Here is a 13,344-nt window from a genome sequence, read left to right as displayed (position 1 = left end):
TTTTTTATTTGACAGAAAGAGACACAGCGAGAGAGGAAACACAAGCAGGGGGAGTGGGAGAGGCTTCTTCCCGCGGAGCAGGGAGCCCGACGCGGGGCTCGATCCCAGGACCCCGGGATCATGACCTGAGCCGAAGGCAGACGCTTAACGACTGAGCCACCCAGGCGCCCCTCTCCAACAGTTTTAGAGGCAGAAAAACATACTCAGATTCTTCACCCCAGATCGGGTTACCTCACCTCCTACCAGAGGTGCCCATCTCTCACAGGTTACCTCACTCACCCCTCAGAGGCTTCCCACTGCCATCCCTGCTGTCTCTGGGCCTCCCCATGAGGTCCCTTGCCCACCCGCACCAGTTGTCCCCTGGCCATCTACTCAAGAATGCACATACACTGCTTTCTATCCTCTGTTCCCTGCATACCCTCCACCCTCCTTGTGCAGCGGGTTACCTTACCTCTGTCCATTCCTTACAAGCTGCCATTGGGTCAAGCACTGAAGACTGACCTGGAGGTCAGGAAACCTAGCCCTGCTCTGCTAGGCTAAATGGCCTGGGCCAAGTCACGTGCCTCAAGTTCCTCATCTGTAAAGTGCGGGGCCCTCTGTTACAACTGTTCCAGGGCTGAGGAGCCCCACTGATGTGTCAACCCTGACCTGGGCACTTTCCCTTTGTCATTGCTAATCCTCACAACATAGGGTATTACGGTGCCCGCTACCCCGGTGAGGAATCTGAGACTCGAGTCGAGACTCTTACAAGAAGGTTCAGCCTAGAAGTGGCAGAGCTGGCCTGGAACCCCAGAGCTCCAGAGCACACCCCTTTTCCTCTGCCTTAGGCTGACTAGGTGGTTCATGGGGGCCTCTCCAGCACTGGGTCGTTCTAGGTTCTGGTGAGGGGCTGACGGAGGAGGAGAAACCAGGGTTTCCGGTGGCGTGTGTGTGGACCAGTGAAACACAGGGAGCTACCCGGCAGCTGGGGCTGCTCCCTCGGCCCAGGGCCGCTCTGGGGAGCAGGGCCCTATGTGGCTGGTGTGGGGAGCCACTTCCCACGGACAGATACTGCTGGGGCTGAAGTGGGGCATGGAGGAGTGTCTGGGCCCCATAACTTCCCCTCAGACACTTCCTGCCCTGCAACCACTGGTTCCTGTTTGAGGGCAAAGCGGGGGGTCGCCGACTTCATGTTGCCAGAGCCAGCTGCACTGACCAGGGTCTGGAAAGCGGGACCCTCCTGGGCTCAAGAGGAATGCTGGGGTGGGGGGGGGGTGGGTTGGGGAGCAGAAACAGGTGGAGAGGAGGACCTGTGATCGCCGTGAGGGGAAGTGGAGGCAGAAGTGGACTGTATTTAATTCTTTGGGAGCAGAGACAGAGGCTGGACAGCAGATGCCTCCAGGGCTCAGGGAACCCCAAAGCCATACTCTCTTCCGTCATCTTAGCTTCACTTCACTGCAGGGCGTGACTGCCTCTCCCTGCCCCGTTTTTCCCCACCAGGGCTCCTGCTCTCTCCCAGCTTATCCAGAGCCTGTGGCCTGTGGGTAGACAGACTCCAGACTGGCCGGAGCTGCCTGGGTGGAGAGGTGTTGCCGCTTCAAACATTCTAGCCCCTCCTCTGGCTTTAACGTCTCTCCTAGTCTGGAGGCCTCCCTAGCTTCATCAGGAGAGGAAGTTAGGCTTTGAAGGTTAGGGTTACAACATCTTTTCTTTCAGACTCCTGGGACTGTAACTAAGCCTATAATCCCCCACAGCTCCAGCCATCCTATTGATTCTGCAAGTAGTCAGTGAGTGTATACCTCCTCTAGGTACCTTCCCTGATTAATTTTTCCCCAATTACCCCTCACACTGCATCCGCTGAGAGCTCATGATCCCAATGTGTACGTGTGGACACACACCCAGGCTCCCACATCAGAGTAGGAGCTCTGGTAGATTTGGGGAAACTTGCCTGGCGTTCTGGGGCTGTATCTAGCAGGGCACTTGAGTGATTAACGAAAAGAATCAGAGGCAGCTAGGCTAGATAGATGTACAGGAGTATATGAGTACTGTTGATAGTCTAGGACAGAAAGCTGGTGACAAGTTGGTGTTGGGAAAGAATGGGGGCAATCTCGGTGGACTGCCTGTAGGAGGCAGCATTCTGATGTTGGGCACACAAATAAGGGCAGTGATCCGAGACCTTCTGGACAGAGACCTGGATGAAGGCCTCTTAGTGGCACTGAGATAGAGAGGGAGATGGGTGCTGGAAGATTGCACACCCAGTCCTTACGGAGAGTGAAGACTGAGGAGCTCATGTGGGGGCAGGAGGTAAGGAGGGTATCTGTGCCTGGGTCCATATGCATTTGCATTTCCTTCTTCAAATTCAGAAACTTTCTGGCATTTCTTCTCTCTCCCCCCAGCTACAATGTTCCCCATGTTGGACAGCAGGTTACGGTTTTGTTTTTTTTCACACATTTTATTATTAAAATGTTCAAACAGAACAAAATTGAAATAATTTTACAGTGAATATATCCCTACCACCTACATTCTAAAATGGACAGTTTTCTGTATTTGCTTTATCACATACCTATCAATCTATCTCATTTTTTGGATACCTTTCAAATCGCAAACATCAGTACACATTTTACCCCTAAACCTCTTACCATGCTCATCGGTGACTCGAGTCCAGCTTTTGTTTCCCCATTTCTTTTTTGAGGAAGGCAAGATTTACATACATTAAAATGCACAAATCTGAAGTCAGTACTCAGGGTTTTTTTTTTTTTAAACTGTCTTGTGGTCAAGGCTCTGGAGCCAGACCGCCTGGGTTCAAATCCTGACTCTGCCACTCCTGTGTGGCCTTCTATAAGTTCCTTAACCTCTCTGTGCCTCAGTTTCTTCTTAGGGTTTTTGTCAGGATTAAAAGAATTATTATATATAAAGTGTGTAGATCAGTGGCAAGCACTTGCTAAGTGCTATTTGTATAATAGCTATATTATTAATACCTAATCACAGAGATGTCATCAAGAAGGGGACATGATCTGAGACCACCTCCAACTTCCGTGGACCTGGTCTTTCCTCCCACTGCCCTGTCTACCATACCATTTGTTGCTGCTCTGTTTTGCTTCCTCATTCATTCATTTGTCCTTCCTTCATTTATTCCTAAACATGTAGTCAGCACCTGCTAAATGGATGGAGCTCACTCTAGACAGCAAGCTCTTTGAGGGTGGGGCAGTGCCCTATTGCTCTCCCATCTACCCTCTGTGGAGCAAGGGAGGTAATGCTCATTTCCATCCCTCCTCAGTGAGTCAATAGTCAGTGGGGAGCTGAGGCCCCTTTCAGCTGCTATTTCTGTGGACTGGCTTAACTCTGCTTCTCACCAAGCTCTGGGGGTTAGGGGTGAATGAGGGAATGGAAGGAGGAGATTTGGTCTGGTGCTGGCTTAAGTTCTTCTCAAGGACCTGGATATCCATCTCTCAAGACCTCAGTTCTTGTCCTATTCCAGCCCTTGACCTCAGGGACGTGGACACAGCCCTCCTTCCCAGCACCCACCACTGGGGTGTAGAAGAATGCAGACTGCTCTGGAAATCTGGTGTGCGGTGTTCTCCTCGCGCCGTTCTGCTGCCTGACTCTCTGTAAGCTACCTTCCCTCCCTGGGCCTCAGTTTCCCTCCCTGCTGAACCAGATCTCTAAGGCTCCCTCCAGCTCTACCCTACAAGCCTGTCACTTCACCCCAACTTCTTCCCCAGTTCAGAGAACCCGGGCATCCAGCTGCCCCACCCCAGCTCTGGGTAAACAGGAAGCTGGGTGAGGGGAGCAGGGGTGTGCGGAAAGTCCCAGCCAGGTGTGTGGGTCTATGGGGAGGGGGTGGCCCCACCCCTGAGGTATGAAAGCCCCCCTGCCCTGGTCCTGGCTCAGTCTCAATGGGGGCCCTGGGGCTAGAGGGCCGGGGTAGGAGGCCCCAGGGGAAGGGCTGCCTCCTGCTGGCTGTGGCGGGAGCCACTTCCCTGGTGACCCTGCTGCTGGCTGTGCCTATCACTGTCCTGGCTGTGCTGGCCTTGGTGCCCCAGGAGCAGGGACGAGGACTGGTGAGTAGCTGCAACCAGCCCTGCAGGGGTTGCGTGCTGCCGATGCTCACTCACCTCTAGCTACGCCTGGGGCTCTCTTGTCTCATCCTGCTCAGTTGGCTTGGCTGTCCCCGGTGGGGATGCCTTGTCTGCCTCTTTGCTGGTCCTCTTTCCACTGTTCCCGCGATGCTGTTGTGTCCTGAAAGCTCCAAGCTCCTTCCTGGTTGTCTGGCTGTCTCTTCGCCTCTTCCCAAGACATACTCAGGCCCCCGTCTCTGAGTACATGTGCCTCGCTTGCTCTCCCTCCCAGGGAGATGTGTGTTGGGAGTGGGACTGGTAGGAAAGACCCCAGGCCTGGAGCTTGGGTCTGCATTGGGAGGGGTGGGGTGGGCATCAGCCAACACTGAACTCTGGGCACTGTGACCCCACCCACCCAGGTAACAGGGACGACTGACCCGGGGGCACAGGCCCAGGCCCAGCAACGACTGGGTAAGAGCAGACCATCTCCGCTCTCCCCTGCTCCAGCCCTTCGGGAATGCCCAGCTCCCATCCATCTGCATCCCCGGGAATCCCGCCCTGGCGCCCTGTCCTCTCAGGGGGACCACGCATGGAAGGCCGCCCTGGCCCCCAATAGTGGACTCTTCCCCCCTTCCAGGGTCACAGGAGCTGCCAGAGGAGGAGGCAGAAACAGATTTCAGCTCCAGGCTCCCAGCCGCCCACCTCATAGGTAAGGATCTCATAGGTAGTCCAAGGGACCGGCGCTGCAGCCCACAGTTGGAGTCCCTTTGCTCTGTCATTGCAGGGCTCGGTTTCCGACCTGCTTCACCACCTCTGGTCCCTAAAGTGCCCACCTTCCGCTCCTCCCGCAATCCATCTTCTTGCTTCCCTCCTGGAGCTGTCAAAACCCCGCCTGGATCTCCCCACCGCCCCACCACCGCGCTCCGCACCCCACACTCGGGTGCCCTTGGTCCCCTCCCCCAAAACACTGCAGAGGGGGCGCCGCGCGCCCTCGCCCCGCCCCCGGCTCGGCTCCTGCAGGGGGTTAAGAGCCCCCACTCTCCCTCCTACTCACCCTCTCGGAAGTCCCGGGCCTGGATCCTTCCTCCAGGATCGGCTTCCCGAGCGCCGACGGGCCCCCGTTTCTCCGCAGGCGCTTGGACGAAGGGGCAGGGGCTAGGCTGGGAGGCGAAGAAAGAAGAGGCGTTTCTGAGGAGCGGGACGCAGTTCTCGGGCGCCGAGGGTCTGGCGCTCCCGCAGGACGGCCTCTACTACCTCTACTGTCACGTCGGCTACCGGGGCCGGGCGCCCCCTGCCGGCGGGGGCCTGCCGGACCGCTCGGTCACGCTGCGCAGCCGGCTGTACCGGGCGGGGGGCGCCTATGGGCCGGGGACGCCCGAGCTGCTGCTCGAGGGCGCAGAGACCGTCACCCCGGTCTCGGACCCGGCCCGGGCGCGCGAGTACGGGCCCCTCTGGTACACGAGTGTGGGCTTCGGCGGCCTGGTGCAGCTCCGGAGGGGCGAGAGGGTGTACGTCAACATCAGTCACCCCGATATGGTGGACTACAGGAGAGGGAAGACCTTCTTCGGGGCGGTGATGGTGGGGTGAGGGCGGGGATCAACGACTGCCTGGTAGGGACGTGTGACTCAGCCGAGATATTGGGGACCCAGACTCCAGGGACCCCGTGGCAGTGGGGAAATGCAGGAGACTGCAAACTGATTGCGAGCCTGAAGAAAATAAAGAATGTAAAGCAGCTTTAGTGCTGCCGAACACGGGCGTCCAGGTGCTCACATGTCTTGATTCAGGGTGGGTACGCAAGGGGCCGTTACATAGTCTCTAATTCTGGTTGCTCGAAACAATTCACACCACTTCCTATGGCCTCTGCCCTCTGAGAAGGAGATCTGCTGGTTTCCCACCCACCTCCTAGCTCTGAATGAACTTGCCCCAGCATTAGTCCAGTGGGAAGGTGGAAGAAGGGGATCCCCCTCAAACCCCAAAGCATCTCCAAGCCTCCTCCTTCGCAGATCCTCCGAGTCCTCACCAGACTCTACCTGCATTCTTTTCTCTTGGGTCCCTCCCATCAGTGACAGGAATCCTGACGGGGAAGGCCAGCCATGTTCTGAGGAACCAGGCTGGGGAGAAGGAATAAAGCCCTGAGGGCCTAGCACTTCTTCCCTGCTGCCTGCCTGGCTGCCTGAAAGCCCCTTTAGCCACTATCCCACAATCCACTGTCCTCCAAGGAAGAACACACAGCTCATTGGGTGTGAGGGAGGAGGCCAAAAGATAGGGCCTGGGACACCAGGGCGAAGCTGGGGAGGAGAGGGAGAAAGTCTGGGGCCCTTGGCCTTATGCAGGGTGAGATGGAAAGTCTTCACCCCTTGTTCACCCCTCGGGTCTGCTTTCTGCACGTTGGCAAGTGTGGGGGCCCAAGGGTGAGTGACAGCAGCCCCCTCACCCCAAGCACCCCATGACCGACTTTCAGCTCCAGACTGAGGGAGGCAGAGAGGGACCCAAGGCACTATCTAGGTCACCCCAGTGGGTCATTCCACCCCTGCGGCATACCACACAATTTTCCCCCGTCCAGCAGCCTGGCAGGAAGGAAAGTCCAACTTCTGAACCCGGTGGGGACTCCCACTCTCTGGGTCTTCATTTCTTTTCTTTTCTTTTATTATTTTTTTATTTTTTAAAGATTTTATTTATTTGCGAGAGAGAGAATGACAGAGAGCATGAGAGGGAGGAGGGTCAGAGGGAGAAGCAGACTCCCTGCTGAGCAGGGAGCCTGATGTGGGACTCGATCCCAGGACTCCAGGATCATGACCTGAGCCGAAGGCAGTTGCTTAACCAACTGAGCCACCCAGGCGCCCTTTTTTTTTTTTTTTAAGATTTTATTTATTTATTTGACAGAGAGAGACAGTGAGAGAGGGAACACAAGCAGGGGGAGCGGGAGAGGGAGAAGCAGGCTTCCCGCTGAGCAGAGAGCCTGTTGCGGGGCTCGATCCCAGGACCCTGGGATCATGACCTGAGCCAAAGGCAGACCTTAACCAACTGAGCCACTCAGGTGTCCCTGGGTCTTCATTTCTGACTCCATATTTGTGTGTGACTCTGTGTCCAGAAGAACTTTCCTGAGGAGAGAGGGTGCTTTTCTCTTTCCAGCCCATCTAGCTCATGACCCTCCCCTCATCATTCACCAAGAACATATGTGAGAGTTGGCTTGTGAGTCCTTCACTCGCATCCTATTCCTGTTTTTAAATTTTCTTTCGTCTCTTCAATTCCACTCACTGAGAGACGGAAGCAGATAGAACGGCTGGTGGCTGGACAAAGGAAGAAAGTCAGAGTTCACTGAGTGCTTACTCTGCCAAGTGCTATGCTGGGTGCTCTGATTTAGCTTAGGCCTTCTATTCTCTTGTGGCCCCATATGCGGGGGGTGGGCCTGCCTTCATGGGGAGATGAGGCTCAGTAACTGATTCAGGTTGTACAGTTAGGGCTGCTGGGGGAGCCTGGGATCCGGCGATTTGGAGCCCTGATGCCTGAAGGTCTGGAAGTCCTTTGGCTGTGATTCAGGTGCCTGAGAATGTGGCCCTTCCCAGACTCTCTCTTGCAGGCTGCAACAGCAGGAACAGCAGGAAATCTCACCTGAGCACTTGAGGTGCAGGACTTCCCCATTGGAATTCCCAGAGTCGGAAATTCCCACGCCCTGAGGGAGAGGTATTAGGTTCAGGCTCCAGTTTTCTGGGGGAAGGGCCTATTTGCCCGGGCTTTGTTATATGCAGGGTCTCCTGAGCCCCAGTAGTCCCCCGAGTGGGAACTGTGTTCAGGGATCTTTTTTTTTTTTTTTAAACTTTTATTTGTATTTATTTTATGGGTTCAGGGATTTTTTTATTTTTAAGATATATTCATCTATTTGAGAGAGAGAGCGTGCATGTGCGAGTGAGCCGAGGGAGGGGCAGAGAGAGAGGGAGAGAAGCAGACTCCCAGCTGAGACTCAGGGGCTCCATCCCACCAGCCTGAGATCATGACCTGAGCCAAAATCAAGAGTCAGACGCCCAACCCACTGAGCCACCCAGGTGCCCTAGGTTCAGGCTTGTAGAGAGAGGACTTTAGGGAGTGGCCTCCCACCCCCAAGGAGAGGAAGATGCAGAATTAACTCCAAGAAAGAGACCGTGTTTCTTTTTTAAGCACGTTTTATTTCTCGCCACTGACCAGTAGGGCGGTTACAGACATAACTCCCCTGGGGAGCAGAGGTTCAGCGATGTAGCGACAGTCAGTCACCAAATCAGCATTATTTAGATAACTGGATCAGATAAATATTTTTGAAAAACGTAAGCAAAAGGAGGCACAGAGGCCAGGAGGCCAGGTGGGAACAGCCTTAGAGTTCAGCTCCGTTTTCACAGAAAACATGTCTGAGCCAAGGCAGCCCCTACATTTGGTCTCCAGGACACCCCAACCTCCCAAATAAATACACATTCATCAGTAAATAAATAAATAATAAATAAATAATAAATAATCACAAGTGCAAACATAAATAGAGAGAGCTGGCCCCATGTGGGAGGGGCTGGGCTTTCCTTCTCAGGAAGAGTCTGGAAACATTTAAAGAAAGGGACGCCTGAGGTCCACTCACGTCAGGTTCTAGGTGAGATCTTCTCAAGGGACGTTCTGAAGTGTTCTAGCCAGAACTAAAGGTTCCCTGACTCCCACATTCCAAGTGTTCCAGGTTGCGTTCAGGGATCCAAACCTGAGGTCTCCAGTGAGCGCTGGAAGCCCCAGTTTGCATTCTTGGTAGGGGCCAATGCTCCAGTGTCCGGGTCACACATCCCTGGATCTTAGGTTTCTAAGTGTTGTTGTTTAAAGTTCTAAGCTTGGGGCCCAGCCCTGAGCCCCTAATTCTCTTTCTAAGCCAGAAGGGGATGAGGGGGGTCAGAGGGAGTAGATAATAAAGGGGTTGAGGTGGGCAAGGATGGATGTCCCGCCCCCTCACAGGGCAATGATTCCAAAGTAGACCTGCCCAGACTCGGCAAAGTCGAGATAGTCAGGCAGGTTGATCTCAGCGCTGAGTCGATCACCCTTCTCCAGTTGGAAGACCCCTCCCAGGTAGATGGGCTCGTACCAGGGCTTGGCCTCAGTCCCCTCTGGGGTCTCCCTTTGGCAAGGGCTCTTGATGGCAGAGAGGAGGTTGACCTTGGTCTGGTAGGAGACGGCGAAGCGGCTGATGGTGTGGGTGAGGAGCACATGGGTGGAAGGGCATCCTTGGCCCTTGAAGAGGACCTGGGAGTAGATGAGGTACAGCCCGTCTGATGGCACTATTAGCTGGTTATCTGTCAGCTCCACACCATTGGCCAGGAGGGCATTGGCACGCCGGCTCAGCCACTGGAGTTGCCCCTCAGCTTCGGGGTTTGCTGGAGGGAAGGAGAGAAGGAGGGAGGGGTGAGTCAGTGTGACCCTGTCAGTTCCACTCTCCACATCCTGGCCCTCAAGTTCTGCCCACCCCCCCACATCCGGTTCCTGTCCCCTCTGTCGGTCTTCCCACATCCCATCTGGCCACGAGGTTCTGAGTATCCCCCTCAAGGCCAGTGAGTCCTTCTCATACCATCTCCAAGGTCTGTCTACCCTCAGCCTGAGTTCAGCCCCCAAATCCTATCCCTCCACATCCTATCTGCTTCACTGCCCCCCAGCTGAATCCTCAGAGCTCTTACCTACAACATGAGCTACAGGCTTGTCACTTGGAGTTCGAGAAGATGATTCTGAGGAGGAAAGAAGAAAGAAAAAGGTGAGACCCTTAAGCTTCCTGGGAAAGATCCTGCTACTTTGACCTCCATGCTTTCTCCCCTCAAACCAAAACCCTGAATTTCCCCCACTGCTGCTATCCTAGGACCCCCCCCCCCCCCCACCCAAGCCCAGAATCAGGAGAAAGGCTTTGGAGACACTTACTGACTGTCTGGGCCAGAGGGTTGATTAGTTGGAGGCCATCTGGGAGCTGTTGGAGAGAAGGAGGTTTAGCATCAGAGCAAGTCACCCCTGAACGAGAAACAGCCAGGCTGCTTCTGTAGCTCGTACTCTAGTTTTCTCTCACCATTCAGTCATTCCACAACACTCTCACTGAGTGTTCTCCACGAGCCGGACACCCTATCTTCATCTTTCCTTATCTCTTTCCTCACATCTCTCCTTATCTCTCTCTCATATTGTCCACATCTTTCTGTCTCACCATCTTTATTCATATCACTTGTTCTGTTCCCATCTCTCTCCCCACATCTCTCCACACATCTCTCTTTCCATATGTCTGCGGGCTCATTCGTTCATTCAAGAAGCATTCAGTGAGCACCTTCTGTGGGCTCCCTCCCTCTCTCTCTTCCCCCATCTCTCTCCATGTCTCTTTCTGCCTCCCCATCTTTCTCCACGTTTTCTCTCTCACCGGTCCCCATCAGCACACCTCTTTCCCCGAACCCCCGAGAACAAGCCGAGTCTGGTGGGGCACTCACCTCTTCCCTCTGGGGGCCGATCACTCCGAAGTGCAACAGGCAGAAGAGCGTGGTGGCTCCTGCAACGAGGAGGAAGGAGAAGAGGCTGAGGCACAAGAACCTTCTGGAGCCCTGGGGGCCCCCTGCCTTCTTAGGGAGTGCCTCCTCGGCCAGCTCCACGTCCCGGATCATGCTTTCAGTGCTCATGGCGTTCTTCCCAGAGGGGCTCGGGTCCAGCTGGGAGATGGTAGAGCCCTGGGGCAGTGTGTATTAGAGGGAGAGAATCGCCTGGCTGCTTGTCTGGGGGTGTGTCGTCTGAGAGGTTATTTCCAGGGGGTCTGCAGTTGCTTCTCTCTCTCCTGGCTGGTGCCCTGGTGTCCTCGCTGAGGGAGCTTCTGCTGGCTGGGTGTGCAAACAGCTGCATTTATATACCCATGGGGTGAGAAGAGGGCGGGGAAAGGCTCTCATTCAACCAGCGGAAAACTTCCTTGGTGGAGAAACCCATGAGCTCATCTGGAGGAAGCGGTAGTGGGCCCTACACCTTCTGTCTCGGTTTCTTCTCCATCGCGGGGGCGAGGGTTTGGAAAGTTGGGGACACCCAGGCATCAAGGATACTTCCTACCCTCCCCACTCGGATTCTGAGGGAAGCTTGCTGGGCCAGTCACTGCGATGTATGTAGGACCCTGGAGGCTGGACCCCAGTTTCCCTCTGCCCCCAATTCCCATTCCCTCCTTTTTTTTTTTTTTTTTTTTTTTGAGGCTCAGGTCTGTGGCCTGTTTTCCTCTGATTTCCAGACTGGACTTAGGTAGGTGTAGAGCTAGACGTGGGAGGGGCTTCAGAAAACCGTCGCCTTGATGGGGAGAAAAGGTGGGGGGAAAACTATGCTGGGTCCTGAGACATGTGTTTGGGTCCCTGGGGGAAAAAGGAGCTTGAGAGAAGGGAGCTTGAGGCGGGGGATGTGGATGGGGTCTCTGAAAGGGCTGGGGAGGGGGCGGTAAATGGCAGGGACACGCTTGGGACAGCCCCAGTGGGAGCGAAAGCAACCTTGGGAATTCACGAACCCCATGAGGGCAGGCCTTCTCCTTTCATTCTGACCAGGGACTCAGCAGTGTTGGTTTCAGTCTTGGCTTCCAAGGGAATCTGAGGCCCTGAGTTTTGCATGAAGGCCCCATCTGTCAGAGCCCCTGTGTGTAGCCATGTATCCCAAAGAACTCTAGTGCCCTCCAGATTTCTGGAGATAGCCCTAGCCCTCAGAGCCCCTCTGTGTGACCGTGTCTCCTGAAACGTCTCCTGTATTCCCCAGCCCCCCAGCCTTGGGGGTCTCCCACTCCATTCTTCCAGAGGGTCCCCATGTCCACCCCCATAGTCCCGAACACCCTTTGGTGTGGTCACTTCTGCCCAGAGGACTCCTGTAACCCCCATTCCTCAGAGCCTCTCTACACGTGGCCATATTTGCCAGTGGTCCCCTGACTTCCACTCCTCCAGACCTTGGAACCCCATTTTACCTTTTTCTTCCCAGCTTATCCTTTGGTGTCCCTGCCGTGGTCTGGCTGCCTCACCTCTGTGATTCCGCCACATTTCCCCGGAGCTCCTAAGGCCCCTTCATCTCCTTGTAGTCCACAGTTCCTGTCTCTTCTGAGGCCCCTGTCCTCCTTCCATTTTTTAGAGACCTGGGAAATTCTCCCCTCCCAGACAGACAGACAGACATAGACAGTATTTCAGAGAAAAGAGGTTTATTGGGCTTCATCGAAGGTGCAGATGTCTCCTCATGGGGTGTTTAGTCAAGCAGTGGCTGGATCTGAAGAGTCTTTTGCTTCCTTCTAGAGCTCCCCGGTGTCTCAGCCCCACTTGTCTTCTCTTTCACTGTGTTATCCTTATGCCGATGTTCTCTTGCTCTTCATCTCTTGGGCATATTTCTCTCTCTTCTGGTGGCCCTCTGTTATTCCCTTCTCTCCATCCTCCATAAATAAATAATTTAAGTTTTTCCCTGCATAAATAATTCCCCCCTCCCCTGCCTCTCTGTCATCCTCCCAAGCTTCTCCTGGTGTCTGACCACTCCATGTCCAGGGCTAGGTCCTCCTTTGACGGCAGGACAGATGAAGAGCTCTGGGCAGGAATTTCTAGGCAGACTTGAAATCCTCAGCCTAGCATTGGGGTTTGCTGAAAGGAGGTATGGTCCCCTGGGGTGCCTAGAATTCCTTCTTTGGAAGCGCCAGGTAACACGAGCAGGGGAGACTTGAGGCTATTGGAAGGATCAAAAGAGAGGTGCGGTGACCCTTGAAGTGGTCAGAATGGAGGCAAAATGGGGAGAAGGTCTTGAAACCAATTATTTTTCTTTCTGGATTTTTCTACAGAGCAAAGGCTCCAAAGAAGACACTACTGGGGCTGAGAAGTAGGTGGGAGACGCCATCTGTGTGAGTGGAGAGCTGATCTCCCTGGGTGAGCAGGAACACAGCTCCCTGGTACACGGAGTGCACCCAAGGTCCCTGTGGCCCTGGGCACACGGACTTCTGAGCGCTGAGGAGAGGCACGTGGAAGGGGTACTGGGAGGAGAAGAGCTGGACCTCATGGGCCAGGTAGAGAGGGGTGGGGGTGGCCTTGGGGAAGCAGCCTTCCCCAGAGAAGACCACCTGGGAGTAGACAAAGTAGAGGCCACTTGTGGGGACCAGGAGGGAATTGTTGCTCAAAGAGAAGCCATGGCGGAGGAAGGCACGATCCGTGTTTGCTCTCCAGCGAAGTGAGTTCTGGGTGCTGGGGTCTCCTAGGAAGAGCCAGAAGGGATGGGAGAGGTTGAGAACCTGGGGGTCAGCACTCTTAATCCCTGAGGATGTAGGTGCTGGGCCGAGTTCCTGGGGGATGGCTGGGAGGACAGATGG

At 54.9% G+C, this 13,344-nt stretch overlaps 4 protein-coding genes across 11 annotated transcripts in view; 1 reads left to right on the top strand and 3 right to left on the bottom strand.

The window, feature by feature from the left end:
- AIF1 (allograft inflammatory factor 1) overlaps nucleotides 1–5,243 on the bottom strand; it is a 32,599-nt gene extending 27,356 nt beyond the window's left edge. Inside the window, exon 1 of one of the 6 annotated variants that reach the window (XM_081827865.1) lies at nucleotides 5,092–5,243. Coding sequence is in view for 4 of the 6 variants with exons in the window: in XM_081827860.1 (XP_081683986.1) it covers nucleotides 452–461 (10 nt within the window). In the remaining 2 variants the exon portion in view is untranslated. Of the gene's footprint in view, nucleotides 1–451; nucleotides 939–5,091 lie in introns of those variants that run through there. The other 5 variants (XM_081827867.1, XM_081827860.1, XM_081827859.1 and 2 more) reach the window with 5 other exon arrangements.
- Nucleotides 3,225–5,786, top strand: LTB (lymphotoxin beta). 2 transcript variants are annotated; one of them, XM_006738474.3, is made up of 4 exons: nucleotides 3,751–4,040; nucleotides 4,457–4,508; nucleotides 4,675–4,746; nucleotides 5,170–5,786. In XM_006738474.3, the coding sequence occupies exons 1-4, from the start codon at nucleotides 3,876–3,878 to the stop codon at nucleotides 5,622–5,624; spliced, it is 744 nt and encodes a 247-aa protein (XP_006738537.2). In that variant the 5' UTR covers nucleotides 3,751–3,875; the 3' UTR covers nucleotides 5,625–5,786. The 2 variants fall into 2 exon arrangements, with proteins under 2 accessions (XP_006738538.1, XP_006738537.2); XM_006738475.3 differs by lacking the exon at nucleotides 4,457–4,508 and having other exon boundaries at nucleotides 3,225–4,040; nucleotides 5,170–5,449.
- Nucleotides 5,787–8,179: 2,393 nt separating this feature from the next.
- Nucleotides 8,180–10,877, bottom strand: TNF (tumor necrosis factor). Its single transcript, XM_006738478.3, has 4 exons — nucleotides 10,490–10,877; nucleotides 9,942–9,987; nucleotides 9,707–9,754; nucleotides 8,180–9,409 (listed from the first exon to the last, which is right to left on the bottom strand). The coding sequence occupies exons 1-4, from the start codon at nucleotides 10,673–10,675 to the stop codon at nucleotides 8,988–8,990; spliced, it is 702 nt and encodes a 233-aa protein (XP_006738541.1). The 5' UTR covers nucleotides 10,676–10,877; the 3' UTR covers nucleotides 8,180–8,987.
- Nucleotides 10,878–12,190: 1,313 nt separating this feature from the next.
- The window catches only part of LTA (lymphotoxin alpha), a 3,547-nt gene continuing 2,393 nt past the window's right edge, over nucleotides 12,191–13,344 (bottom strand). For both annotated transcript variants that reach the window (XM_081827857.1, XM_006738477.3), the window contains exon 4: nucleotides 12,191–13,229. In XM_081827857.1, the coding sequence (XP_081683983.1) occupies nucleotides 12,817–13,229 (413 nt within the window). In that variant the 3' untranslated portion in view covers nucleotides 12,191–12,816. The remainder of the gene's footprint in view (nucleotides 13,230–13,344) is intronic.

Source organism: Leptonychotes weddellii, chromosome 8, assembly GCF_054177405.1.
Source record: "Leptonychotes weddellii isolate Sample4059 chromosome 8, ASM5417740v2, whole genome shotgun sequence".
In the NCBI taxonomy this organism is placed as follows: Eukaryota; Metazoa; Chordata; class Mammalia; order Carnivora; family Phocidae; genus Leptonychotes; species Leptonychotes weddellii.
The sequence above is the reverse complement of the archived record's forward strand: the minus strand, read 5'-3'. Positions and strand labels throughout refer to the sequence as shown.

Coding starts and splice junctions, on each gene's coding strand:
- LTB (XM_006738474.3), top strand. CDS start 3,876: ATGGGGGCCCTGGGGCTAGAGGGCCGGGGTAGGAGGCCCCAGGGGAAG. Junction 4,041..4,456: donor AGGAGCAGGGACGAGGACTG/GTGAGTAGCTGC, acceptor CCACCCACCCAG/GTAACAGGGACGACTGACCC. Junction 4,509..4,674: donor CCAGGCCCAGCAACGACTGG/GTAAGAGCAGAC, acceptor CCCCCCTTCCAG/GGTCACAGGAGCTGCCAGAG.
- TNF (XM_006738478.3), bottom strand. CDS start 10,675: ATGAGCACTGAAAGCATGATCCGGGACGTGGAGCTGGCCGAGGAGGCA. Junction 9,988..10,489: donor TCGGCCCCCAGAGGGAAGAG/GTGAGTGCCCCA, acceptor TCTCTCCAACAG/CTCCCAGATGGCCTCCAACT. Junction 9,755..9,941: donor CCCTCTGGCCCAGACAGTCA/GTAAGTGTCTCC, acceptor TTTCCTCCTCAG/AATCATCTTCTCGAACTCCA.